The sequence below is a fragment of the Indicator indicator genome, chromosome 7 (genome assembly GCF_027791375.1).
Source record: "Indicator indicator isolate 239-I01 chromosome 7, UM_Iind_1.1, whole genome shotgun sequence".
Lineage (NCBI taxonomy): Eukaryota > Metazoa > Chordata > Aves > Piciformes > Indicatoridae > Indicator > Indicator indicator.
In genome coordinates, this window is record NC_072016.1 from 5,035,512 (window position 1) to 5,049,950 (window position 14,439).

General features: G+C 36.9%; 1 protein-coding gene across 1 annotated transcript in view; it reads right to left on the bottom strand.

Annotated features, from left to right (window-relative positions):
- The window catches only part of ATRNL1 (attractin like 1), a 538,433-nt gene that overhangs the window by 129,182 nt on the left and 394,812 nt on the right, over nt 1–14,439 (bottom strand). Inside the window, exon 27 of the mRNA XM_054382173.1 lies at nt 4,562–4,669. Within this exon, the coding sequence (XP_054238148.1) occupies nt 4,562–4,669 (108 nt within the window). The remainder of the gene's footprint in view (nt 1–4,561; nt 4,670–14,439) is intronic.

Genomic DNA, 14,439 nt, shown 5'->3' on the forward strand with positions numbered 1-14,439 from the left:
CTGTTCAGTGATATTAGACATTATGTCATCAAAATTATGCAGGTGTAATGCTGATGAAGCATACAACTATTGCCATTTTGTACAAAATAAGGAAGCATGCTTAGGTTGCAGTTTTAAAAATTACTCACAGAATTATTCTAATTAAACAAGAAAATGAACGTAACATAAAGGGATTTATTTATAAAGTAAGTTTCAAAGTCCTAGCATCTTATTAGCAGAAGAAACTTGTAACACAGCTTTCAGTATGAACTTCAATTATCAGAACCTCACAAATCTCTAGTACAGGATTTTCATGTGCTTTAATAAGTCACTCTGAATTCCAATAGCCATCTTTGGTATAATGATAGCTACTGGTGTCCGTGCAGACCTTCCAATTTTTTACTCAAATAAATGAGAAATAATGGCCAATCTTTGCTTCACACTTATCAGAAATGCCTGAAACACAAAATTTATTTAATGTACCACGAATATTACTTACTGCTTGCTAGAGAAACACAGCTAGATTTTATTTGAAAATCAAAATTCTTAAGATCGTCTTACCTTGTCAGAAGGAGAGAATAATCTAACATCTGTGACAATTCTACAGGAAATGCAGTTACTTGATAGAAAAATGATTGAAAGATTTACTGCATGTCTTTTTTTTCTGCAGGAATAATTATTAAAGAACAACAATTTGCAAAAAAAAAAAAAAAAAAAAAAATCCCCACATCTCTCTGCTCCAGTAGATGCAGCACAAGAGAGGCTGCTGTCCAGAGACTTAGCATGACCATGCAGTAGTGCCCTACTTATCACAAAGGCCTAAAGAAAGAATTTGTCCCTGTTTGTAAAAAAAAAAAAATAATAAAAAATAATCACAGGCTCTGAATGAAATGAAAAATACCCAGAAGTTAGATTAGACAAAGCAGGATAGAAAAAAAAACCATTTTCATTACTTTTCACTTGACAGATTAAATAAAATGACTCTAAGCAGCGCAGTGGAAGTCACTCTTCAAAAGTTATTTATGTTTTGGGGAAAAAAAGAGTGTTGCCTAAATGAGGCTTAGAATATTAAGATAGCCTAAATTATTTGCTTTTGGGTTATACTAAGCAGGGGAAAGCAAACAGGTCAAGAAATGGCTTAGGAAAAAAGAAATTAAATGAATAAAAAATGTTTTAGCACTGAGGCCAGTGAATGTCATGAAACACTGTATCTATTGATCTATGATGATATTTTAGATTTTTATGATTCTGATGTTGAAAATATCACAAAAGATCACAATGTTCTCAACATCTCTGGACATTGTGTTTCTGGTGTTTTCTCACTCTGCTCCTTAACAGCCTGTGCTATGTGAAACTGCTAACAGGGGCACCCCAGGAATTCTTTCTGTTACCTGCCCCTGGGACACTGGAACTTTGCTGTAGCTCCCCTTGACTGTTCTCCTCTTGGGATTCAGAGGTTCACTGCCTTCTAAGCCTTCCCTTCCTCTCCTCCATCAGAGTAACTTCAGGCTGCCCTTGCTCTTTCTAAGAGGGAGAAGGGCTGAGGTATGGCCTCAACTTCAGTCTCACCTTCTCTCATGCAGATTTCATCACTCCTCAGTAGGGAAATTGTAAGTGTGATGGCAGTAGATGCAGATTCAGATTAGGGCTGGCATGGGATAATTGTGCACAGGGTAGTATCATGAACATCATGCCACATCAGGAGTAGGTATTGCTTCATAGATCTAGAATTAGGATACTACTGTTAGAAGATAGTGGATGATATGATACCCAGAGGGAAGGAGGGCAGGGAAAAAAAATAGATTTGATTTCATCTGTGTTAATTTTAAGATGATGGTAAGATATTTAATAGTTGGTATAAGGCCAACATGACAGAAGGATGACAGGATGAGACTTGTTAATGTCATGGGGTGAATCAGTTACACAGAAGGGCAGCCTGAAGAGGTAAATATTGATGAGTAATATGGTTTAAATTGGCAAATGCAAAGGCTGTTGCCAGGGCTTGTAAACTACTCAGAGAGCAGGACACAGAAGGAATATGATGCAGATTAAAGTTTTTTTGAAGGATTTAATCCCAACATTTTGTCACTTTGTTGACAAAACATTAATAAAGTTAGACTGGCTGGGAAAGACTCCAAAGCAGAAAGAGCCCAAAATAACAGAGATACAACTCCTCTGTAATGTTTTCAGGACATTATTTTAATCTGTTGCAAATTGCTGCTAACTGAAAATAGACCCAAATATTATAAGATGTCTTGTAAGTATCTAAACTAGGCAATCATTTTAAGTACAGTATCCATACTCTTGTGTTTAGATATGCTTTCCAAACTCTGGGTAAAGAATGCCTTACTACCACAAACTAAAACTACAGTTGCTCTGAGTATTTACAAATAACTGCAAATAATAATAGAAAAAGCTAATCAAATGGCATATTACAATTCCCATGGAGAAAGGACCCATGGATCAATACAGTGTCAATGGAGTGCCTGAGTTACTACAATGTAAAGAAATGTATGAGGTGAGGGGATACATTAAAACTGGAACTTGTGGTATATCCATGGAAGTGTGAAGCCAGTGGGAAGCTCTGAAGAAAGTTACTGCATGTTGCTCACTTTTACCAAAAGATCTCTAACTTCAAAAGATCCCAAATGGCATCAGATATCACAGCATTACTAAAACAGTTCAATGATTATAACTTGACACAATAAAATGAAGTTATAGCTACTCCATCCTATCCTATTGTTTAAGCATTGCATCCTAGAAATACTTGTGTGATCCAAATTCCCTCCAGTCCAAAAGAGAGTTGAGATAGAAGACCAGAATGGCAACTACAACTTCTAGTTGTAGTTCTATCTACAACTGAAGATAGACTTGGAATAGAATCTTACTATAGTTTTTACACAATATGCATCAAAGGGCAATCAATACCCTGAAAGACATTGATTTACTCTTCAGTCAAATGTTTTGTTTTGATCTAGATTAGTATATTGTAATTCCAAGGAAACTTTGAATGGACTTCAGTCTGTGTATAACTATGTATTAATTAGAAAGAAACATTCTGGATACAAAACAATTACCAGAAAATGCTAGGCTAGGAAGAAAAAGCTAATGGAAACTGTAATATATAATGAAGATATTTTAGCATCTACCTCTTTTAGTGCTAAAGAAAAAGATATGAGAGAAGAAAATGGGGCAATTAACTTGTGATGTTTACTTCTACATTTTATTTAAACAACCAGTAGGTATAGAATGGGTTTGGATGCCTCAGTTCCCACTCATCTCCTTCCACAAAGACAGGAGAGAAAATGTTCCCATGTAACAGTGTAGAAACAAATCATATTAAAAAAAAAAAAAAAAGTTAACTTTTAACTACTGTTCAGTGTGTTCTCAGCCTGGGGAGCTGGAGAGGTATTCTGTTCCAAGAAAAGAGGAGACAGAAGAATGGAGATATTGGTGAAGAATGTGGGGGTCTTAGTATTTGGTCAGAAAATAGCAAAGCTTCTTCAAAGAGATACAGCATTTTTATGTGCTATCTATTCCAAGTATTTAAATTATGTCAGCAAGAACAATTGTGATTGCTTCCTATAGAGTAGAAGGACAGAGCACCTCAATTTGATAGGTACTCAAGAGCTGATTCTTTTTCTTTCTGCTATGAATCTGTTTTTCGCATTGCTCACTTCTCCGTGAACCTTAGAGATTTGATAGAGTGTATTTAATCTTCCATTGAAAGAGGCTATTGAGAAAAATAACAGAAGCTTTGAGCTTAAGAGGAATTGGCAGCAATGAAAAGTACAATCTTGAAAGATTTCAGAGCCATCACACCTCCTTCCCAGGTCCCATTATAAATAAGATAAAGTAATAACAGTAAACATAGTATTGTAAATAAAAGGAATAGAGAATTGTGATCTACCAAAAAGCCCAATATGGATTAGATACTCATTATTATCCAGATATTGTAATTCTCCCTCTATTTTCAGGTGAAACTTCCAGAATCCATTTCATGCATTATTACACTATTCCAATATCACATTGCTTTGCATATTATTATTTCTTTTCCAATGTACTGCAATTGCAATAAAAGAATGCAGTAATGTAGCCATTATGCACAAACAAAACCACTCAGTATACTCTCTATTCTTTAAATCTGTACAAGCAAAACACAACACTGAAATTCAACTCACAGCTGCTTTATTTATTTGTTTGTTTGTTTCTTTGCTGTAATCTCTGTTAATTAAGATAGATGTTAACTGGGGGCAGTATGTACTCAAAGGACTGAGCATGAGGTTTGCTCACTCCTTAATGCCTGTGTCTTGCATTCCTTCAGCTCACATCCATCACGAGAGGACTACCAGATGAGCTGGCTGTCACTCCAGCCCAGGCTAATAGATTCTCCAGTGGCTTTTGTTACAGCTCATGTCAACCTATTAAAACCCTACACCTTGAAAATGGCATACCATACATAGCTAAGACTTGTCAGCTGCAGGTAATCAGATGCTGCTTGGTTTCAGAAGCAGATGCAGATGAGACTAGCAATATAAATATGCAAATCACAATGGTCCCTTGTCAGCACCACTGTTCCTACCTCTAATGGCCCTCGTAGAAAGTCTGTTTGCTCAGCTCCTACTTCCAGTGCTACATCGACAGAAGCAAAGGGGCGGCTGGCCATCTGCTGTCGCTCCCGCATAAGTTGCTGATGGGGAAAAAATGATGTTTTAACAAAACACTGAAAAATGCACCAGGTATTAAGTCTGCCCTACTATCCCTCCCACTGAAACACAAGAATGTAAAGAGCATGCAAGGCATCATATTTGTAATATTAAAGGGAGAAAATCATAGCAAATTTTCATCATCTATATTTACTTGAGAATGGAGCCCAGAGAGCTTATGTTGTCTACAAATGGTCATTCAGCCTGAATTCTGATGAAACCTTCAAACAAAATCTTTTCTAACTGACTGTTCACTCTATATAACTTTACTTTTTGTGCAGGTTGTAAGTAAATACGAAAAACAGTTGGTAAAAATACTTGAAGTCTAATTCCATTGATAAGGCATGCATTAGAAAACCTGCCAAGAACAAGTCCATTTAGCCTTCAAATTTTAACACTTCACTACTAAGTCAGCTGAAATTAACAGTATCAGGACCCATAATTACATGCAGTATCTTTTCTTAAGTTGCTTGTATATGAACATGTCAGGATTGGGAAGCCTGTATCAGTGTACTTAAATATGACCAGCTATGCTCACAGAGCTCAGATAATCCCTCCCAATCACACCAGTGTGCACAGAAGTCCCAGGCAAAACAACAAAGCTAAGTCATATTTCTTCCTCAATCTATAATTATAATGCTTATTAATCCATGATGAATAAAAATGATGACTGCCACTAGATATTACAGATCTTGCTTCACTGGTTCAGTGCAACTAATAAAAGCATTATTAAATATTTAAAGTGACTGAGTTGTGCAATTAAAGTTGTGTGCTCCTTCAACTGAACAGGACATCACAGCATCTTGAAGAGACAAAATGCTTGCAAAAAATGTTTTATTAGGAAAGCTCTAAGTTTAATTTTCTTAGCATTTTTCTCATTATCTCTCTAGAAAGCTTAAAACACTAGAAACTGGTATTTGAATGCAAATGACACTAGCACTGTGATGTACTGTTCATAAAAGCCTTTGAAATAATAAAAGGTATGCAAGCAAATATTTGCTGGCAGCTTACTAATAAACACTATTGATTTAAGGTTTGTTAAAAAGAAGCAAGCTCATTTTGCAATACTTCCTATGTGTATTTTTCCCTGACTTGCACTTTCAGATTGTCTGAATAAGTATCATCATGTTAAAATCAAACCAGTAGCCTTCTAATGCATGCCCAGGACATCCTTCAGTCTCCTTTTTCATAAACATGTAGTGTATTTGACAGTACTCACCTGTGCAAACAGGCTTCCAGTATATCATACCAAGAGAATAACTACAGAATCACAGAACATTAGGGGTTGGAAGGGACCTCAAAAGATCATTGAGTCCAACTCCCCTGCCAGGGAAGGATCACCTGGAGTAGGTCACAGAGGAACATGTCCAGGAGGGTTTTGAATGTCTCCAGATAAGGAGACTTCACAGTCTCTCTGGGCACCCTGTGCTCTGTCACCCTCACAGTGAAAAAGCTTTTCCTTATGTTCATGTGGAACCTTCTCTGCTCCAGCTAGTGCCCACTGCCCATTATCCTGTCACCAGTCATTACTGGGAAGAGCCTGGCTCCATCCTCCTGACACTCACCCTTCCCATCTTTATGAACATTAAATGAGGTCACACTGTAACACCCCTCACCTCCTCTTCTCCAATCTGATGTATGTGAGGATGAAATGGCATGGTTTACATATAGAATAAATGCAAGGCTAGTATCAATCTAGATGGACAAAAACTACATTGTTATACCTTCATTTAAAAATGGAACTGGTGGTCTCTATATGCTTATTTACTTAGCACTTACTTGCACCAATAGAATATATTCACACATGTTACAGCCAGAAAGAACCACTATGACCCTCCAGTCTTACCAGCAACCTGACAAAGACCACAAAACTTTAAAACATAAAATACTGAGTCACTACATGCTAAAATTATTATATCTAGCTAATTTTCATCCTAAAATAACAAAAAAGGATTAAAAAAAAGAAAGAAAACAATGTTATTAGAGCAGTTCTGCCATATGGAACTCATTACAGTATTGTAAAGTCGACAGAGCTATTGGCAAATGCTTACTTTTTAATGGGAAATGAAACACTGTTTTAAACAAACAGAATTGCTTGGGGAAAGTACTTAAATTAGCAGAATAGCCTATGCTCCAAATGTACAAACAATTATTTAAAATATTTACTTGACACAGACTATAAAGGAATGTATATTTGATATCCTCTTTGGTTTTTAAGGTTAGCAGGTTTTTTTTTTTCCATCTCTGCTTCTAGACATATAGTCAGTAAAAGCTTTTCATTTACAAGGTAGTCATTGTAATTTTGATACTTTGAGAAGAGTGGTGCAAAGATTATTAATTAGCTCTGCAAACACAACTGAAAACTTTAAAATGTTTGGCTGCCCATGAAGTGCTGCCGAGTTTGGCAAGCTAAGCACTTGCACATCAAAGAAAAGTGCTCTATTCAAAACTGCTTCTTTCTCTTCAGCATTTTAAAGCTCCCTGTAAGGCACAGCAGAGGAAAAATAAATGCAATGAGGAGAGATGCAGGCAGATACCATGTAGTTTAAAATCAGTGTTGTAGCTGGAAAAAGTTAATTCTTGGACAATTCTGCAACTGTCCCATCAAGACTGGGGCAAAGGCAAAGTTCCAGTTATAGAAAATCTTGTGAGCTAGATTCTCACATGGTAGGTGGCATTCAGGTGTGACACAGTATTCATGTAGCACATAAGGGCATAGGGAAATTCCTGTGATTCGTGTATAGGCAAAGAAACAGGGAAACTCTCTGACCAGGGGTGTTACAGGAAGAGTGAGAACTCTTCCTTACCTTTTCCTCAGTAGCCAAAGAGATTAAAACCAACCAACCAAAACCCCCACGCATTGCACCATAGCTGAGTTAGAATAAACATGGCATGGTGGAAAGTAAAAAAAAAAAATGCTGGTGTTACTATCATACTCATAAATACACATATATACATATATATATATGAAGAAAAAAAAAAGTGATTGCATCTAGAAATTATATCAACAAAACACCCACACCATACTTCTTCACTAATTGTGGATATTAACTAGGAGACAAAATAAAAATTGACATTATTAACATGTAATATGTGAATATTTTATCAAGCTTTTAGCTTATAATAATCAAAACTAAGCACATGTCTAAGTACTTGCTTAAAACTATGTGAAATTCAAAGTATTCCTTTCACAGCATAGGACCAAGAATTTCACTGAGTATTTATCTTAGTAGCTAAGTGACTTTTAAATCTCATTAAGTACAAGAGGATTGAGAAGCTTAATTTTTTTAGGCACACCTTTTATTTTGCAGCAATATCAAAGTATTTTTTCATTTTATTAAATGGTTTTTCTTGTACAATACAGAATTATACTTGGCATCACTGAAGAAGAGTATGATGTTAACATACTGTAAATTATTTCAGTTTCTCACTCAAAACCCAACTGATTTCTTAAAAACCCCAAGCATTTTGGCATAATTAGTCCCTCATTATGGAAATATAGATTTCATCAGATTCTCCAAGAACATGTAGACATCTTTGCCCATAGATAATGTGAATTTTGAGTTTTAGTGTTCTAGACAAATAAATACCTTTGAAATAGAACCTGATTCCCCATCTAGAAGTATATCAGAGGAAAGCATTTGCCTGGGAATCCAATTCAATTTTACTACTAATCAGAAATATTCTCATGGGGGATACTTCTCTGATCAATGCAACTGGAGTGAATTAAAATGTTCCTTTGCATCTTATATAAACTTCTATAAGAAAATGCATTTGTTGCAAAATTCTTATTTAAGCAGACCTTTTTTTTTTTTTTTTCCTTTTGGTCAATAATGTTTAAATTTACTTTCAAAATATTTCAACTCCCATATTGTATCCATGTGCAATAAAGCACTCAATGTAAAATACATATAGCAACGATTTAACATTAACAGAATGCATTTCAGCAATCCCAGGCTGACATCTTTCAAATATTCTGTAATTTAGGAAGTGTTACCATTTTGCTTCTTTTTCCTATTTCTAAGACAGTTTTTTTTTCCTGTTGTTTAAAGACTTAGCCTCATGTGGAACAGGATAGTGCTTTTCTGACTAGCAGTGCTTTTTCTATGCTCTTCTCTTCACCTTCCAGTGTCCTAGAAAAGCCCTAACTGAAAAAAAGAAAGACTTAATAAAGTACAGGAGATGTTAGGAACTAGGGCAGGTGTCCTTTCTCTTTGTTATACAGTAACACACATTCTTGAGGGACTGATAGATTAGGGTAGCTGAAAAAGATGAGACTGTTTTAGTGCCCTAATAGGACGAAAAGAAAAATCCTTTCAGAGATTGTTCTGTTGCTGTCTGGCACCTTTATGGGCTAGTTGGGCTACCCACTGCCATAAGGTACACCTTAGAGTGTGCTGTAACACATGCACAGGCAGGCATGCACTCCCATGTTCATGGGGCAGCTTGGTAGCTAGTGTGGGGATAAGAGGTGACAAACACTTGTAGACATGTTAGAAAGACTTCTGACCAACAGCCCAATCTTTAAAAAAAAAAAAAAAGGGGGTGGGGGAAAACCTTCATTTTGGCTATTTAGAGGCAGGCAGTCCCAGTACAGTTCTCAGGAATTAAGGAAGGATATGGCAGTTGAAAGGGTGGCTGCCATTTTAACAGGAGTGACAACTGCCTAGGTTTCCTAGGTTTTCTTCCATCTCCTATCTTAGATTTTCTTTTTCTTTTCCTAGATCAGATCTCTACCCACACTGCACCACGACATCCATGACTTTGTCAGGGTGGGTATACACAACCACTAAGAATGTGAATTCTATAATCTCTCTGACAGCTGCTGTCCAGTCCAGTGCTGCATTACCCCCCTGGTGACAAAGACTTTCCAAATGTCTAACCTGAAATTCCTCTTCTGCCTTCCATCACCCACCTCTGACTTGTTTGCAGTTACAATTCCTGTTTCTGTGCTGTTTGCTGATGTGAATGAGACCAAATGCTACAACAAAAGAGTTAAAAAGGCTAGACATTAAATCTACCTTTTATAGGAAAAGTGTTAGCAATGAGGAAAAAATGTCAAAACCTCACAGAGCGCTGCATTGACTAATTTCAGTTCACATTGCATTTGACAAACTCCAAGAGTTTAATATATATATATATATATGTAAATGGACAGCCCTGCAAAAACAGAGAGTCTGTTGATCAGCAGCCATCTGAACATGAGCCAGCAGCATGCCCAGGTGGCCTAGAAGGCTGACAGTATCCTGGCCTGTGTTAGGAAAGACGTGACAAGCAGGACCACAGATGTGATTTCCCCCTGGACTCAGCACTGGTGAGGTCATACTTTGGGTTCTGTGTTCAGTTTTGGGCTCCTCACTACAAGAAAGGCATTGAGTTGCTGCAGTGGGTCCAGAGAAGGGCAACAAGGCTGGTGAAGGGTCAGGGGAACAAGCATTACGAGGAGCCTGAGCAGCTGACAGAACTGGCATTGTTTGGTCTGGAGAAAAGGAGGCTGAGGGAAGACCTTCTCGCTCTCTACAACTACCTGAAAGGAGGTAGGGGTTGGTCAAGAGGAAAAGGAATGATAGGACAAGAGAAAATGGCCTCAAGTTTCACCAGGGTAGGCTTGATTGGATATTGGAAGAAATTTCTTGCCTGAGAGGTTTGTCAAAGACTGGAATAGACTTCTCGGGGAGGTGGTTGAATCCCCATCCCTGAAGCAGTTTAGGAGACACAGAGATGTGGTGCTGAGGGACCTGGTTTAGCACCAGACTTGGTAGAGGTAGGTAATGGCTGGACTCAATTGTGTTAAAGGTTTTTTTCCAACCAAAATGATTCTGCAAGTCAATGATTCATTCCTTGAGGTTTTTTTATTGCCATATCTAATCAACAGAGGTAATTTAAATGGGTTTAAATGACTGCACAGATCTGTGTGGACCACAGCCTTTTCAGATAGAAGCACAATTTAATGATCTTAAAAAAAATCTTAAATTCTCATTCTCAAATTCAATTATAGTGACATTTCAATGAAGCTCTGATTATTTGCTTCAATTTACACAAGGCAAAGATTGCCTTCTTTGTAACTCCTCTCATTATAACTCTTGGTGTTACAAATCTCTCTAAATTAAATTAGCTATTTACATAGCTGGAAAGGAAAGCTATTTCTCATTTACATGTTGAATAACCTATCTGATGATGGATGATTTCCTCAAATCAGCTGCTTTTCCTGGAAAGGCATATCACAGTCCTTAAAGCAGTTGTTGGGTTTTAGTTTGAAAGAAGCTCACTGTTCCATGGTTGCAGGAGATAGGGCAATTGTGAGAGATTGACAAAAGCCAGCTTGGGAAACCAAGCAGAAGAAATAATCATATTTCTGACAGTAGTCTGACAATCTGGATTCATTTCTTCTCTCTGTTACGAACTTCCTAAATAATCCTGGTTGCTTGATTTCCCTGTGCCTCATTTCCCACTTTAAGTGGAAAGTGCCCTGAGGCAAGAGTGCCTTCAGGTAGGCAATGAGACATTACAAGGGACATAGTATGACATGCTATTTTCACTGCAAAGCAGACTCTACTGAAACTTCCTAAGACATCAGGGCCTATTCCATGCCACTTTCTTTTAAAATTGCCAGAAGAAAAAGTGTTCTCAGGTGTGGGCAAAGGTCTGACATGGGAAAAAAACGAGAGGAGTTATACTCCTTGTTCCAGCTTAATACCGAACAAAATGAAGGGTTATTTAAACTAGGCATAGTCCAGCAAACAACAGCTAAGACATACTTAAAATACAGTGTACACATCCCAAAAAATAACAGTTCCAAAAGGTCAAGTTTTTATGTATCCCTTCTGGAAACCAAATACCAGTCGTCTGTAATTTCCCTTGAACAAATCAAAAATGAGAAAAAAAAAGATGAGCCCTGAAAAGGTCATTTTGCTGCTAGATCCAAGGAACAGACATTTAATGTATTGCACATTAGCAAGCAAAGAGCAAAATGTGAATCTACTGTGACTTCAGGTTTTGGACCTTTTTGATTCTGGAAGAGAATCCCCATATCTAATCCACTCAGAGTATGAAAAGCTTCTTATTGTAATGGAAACATCACCCTGGTTTATGCTTATTAGCCAGTAATTTACAGAGCCTCACGCTACACTAAAGTTGTGATCAATCCTTTAGAATTTTCCCCAGAAATTAATTTAGGAAGATTTTTCTAGGTGCTAAGAATCAGTAATAAGCTCAAAATTCATTTCACTGCTTTAAAAACATACAAAGTGCTAAACAAAATCTAATCCTATTATCTCTTACACTTAGATCACTATGAATCCATGCTGCATATTTACACACTTTTGTGATCATAGACATTTTGAAGGTTCCTCTAGAGATACTTAAGCCTTTCATCAGGCCTTGCTAACCCCAGAACTGCCCTCTTCTTCCTAGTCAAGTGGGTTTAAAAAATCTTTTCAGCAGACTGTCGATCACTTTGCTGGTAGTGAGCCAAGTTGACAGAAATTCACAGAAAACTTCTAAAAATACTCAGCAAAGTAGTTTTGTGCACAGAGAAAAAGAGAGCCAGGTCTACTAATTATTTGTTAAATGTTTCCACATAAGACATTTTACTCTATTTGCCCAAGGACAGTTATTTATAAATTAATGTATTAAACTGTGTTCCAATTAATTATTTCACAATATGAAAGAGAGATTTAAGTATCATTTAATGCTAACTACTCCTTGGAACTCTTCCTTTTACAATAGTGCAGCACTTTAAACCTAAGTGCCATCTTTTTAAGTGCAATAGACACAGTATGAAACTACTTACATTAACAAAATCTCAGTGCATCCTATGGACATTATGAAGCTACTGCTTTTGAAATAAGTCATCAAGAATATTATCTATTATTATCACAACTGTTTAAACCTGCTTTTGTTACTTACCTTAGACAACAGATGTCAAGCTGGTAATTCCCAGTTCTGAAATGTTTAAGCTGTCCCTACAGCAATTCAAATTGTTTTAATGGCAGTAAATATGGACTAATAAAAGGAACTGAGCATAGGTGGAACCTTGTGAGGTCATTTTGTCCACCTCTGTGCCTACATAAATGTCTTTATGTCCTACATAAAGGCAGGTGCAATGTGATTATGATCCTTCTGCCAGATGTATAAGTTTCTTAGAAAGGCTCTTGTGATGGAAGTTCTACAATCACTTCACAAGTCCAGAGTGCCTGATGATCTCCATGCTGGAAAGGTCTTTTCTAAAATCTAAATTAAATCTCCATGCTGGCATTTAAGCAAATTGATTCTTGTCTTGTCTACAAGTGAGGAAAAAAACCCCAAACCAATAAACAAAAACCCACCAGAACCAGATCCCAGCATAAGTCCAACTGATATAACTTTTCCTGGTCATAATGAACAATTTATAACTATAGTTACTCCAAGAATATAGTTTTACATTAATTTCCTTTTTATCTAAAAGATCTGTTGTATCAATAAATTAGTTTGGCTTGACATGAGTTGATAGTTAGCAAGTATACTCCAACCCATTTTTCTACATTACTGTTTGATATTTTACCTCTTCACTGTAGGTGAAGAGTGAAATTAAGAGACCTTAAAATGCACTTTTAAAAACAGACTCTTTTCCTAGCACAGGCAAAGTCAGAAAGATGAGGTGTATATAATGTTTCTGTTTTATTCAAGTGCAGGAGAAGTATATTTAAATTGTCAAAGCATAAATAACATCAATGCATTTTTCAGCTTACAAGAGAACAAAAAGGGTAGGCACTGGATTTCTTTTCTATGTGATCTGACATGAAAACATACAGTCCAAATAATGACTCAATTGAAGCTGTATCAATTCAGAAAAAACTGAAATTTCTGGACCCTAGACCACACAGTGACTTCAGATACTCAAAATCTTGAGAATTTTTCCCCAAGTTTTTTTTTCCCCAAGGTTTTTTTTCCCCCCAGCTATTTTCTTTCTGCTTTAAAAAAAAAAAATTAAATTGCAACATCCTAAATGAAAAAAATAAAAAAGAAAAGAAACAAAAAAATACTGAGTAGGAAAATTGAGCTGTACTGCAACAAAGGTGAAGTATGCCTTCCTCACTACCTCTAATTCTTTCAAACCATCTCTTATTTGATATTACTGGCACGCCGAAAAAGTGACAATGTAAATGAAACATTTTAAGTGCAGCATCATTTCCAATTACACAACTATTCTAAAGTGGTACATTAGAAGCTACTTTAAGCACAGATTACATTACCATTAGGAAGGTAAACTGGTGATAGACAATGACTGACTGATGACTTTTAACTACTTTTAAGCTTTAATTCTTAAAGCATTAAGCAAAATGTTGTCCAGGGAGGTGGTTCATCCCTGGAGGTGTTTGCAGCCAGGCTGGATGAGGCTGTGGCCAGCCTGCTGTAGTGTGAGGTGTCCCTGCCCATGGCAGGGGGGTTGGAACTGGATGATCCTTGTGGTCCCTTCCAACCCTGACTGATTCTATGATTCTGATTCTAAAATAACCATCACTTCTACTGCCTCTCAAAGGGAATCAAAAAGAGGTACACTTACCAGGAGCCCTGCCTGTCTCAGGATTGAAATGCCCTAATCTAAAAGGATCCTTAGTATAAGGAGATGAATACCCTTGCTGAACAGGCATGCCACACTACCTTCTGCTGCTGTGTCAGGTGAGCTCTTCTAGACAACCATAGAATGGTCCAGGCTGGTCTCTCCACAGAAGGAGGGAGGTTGAAACTATTTGTATTGATTAGATGCTGCAGG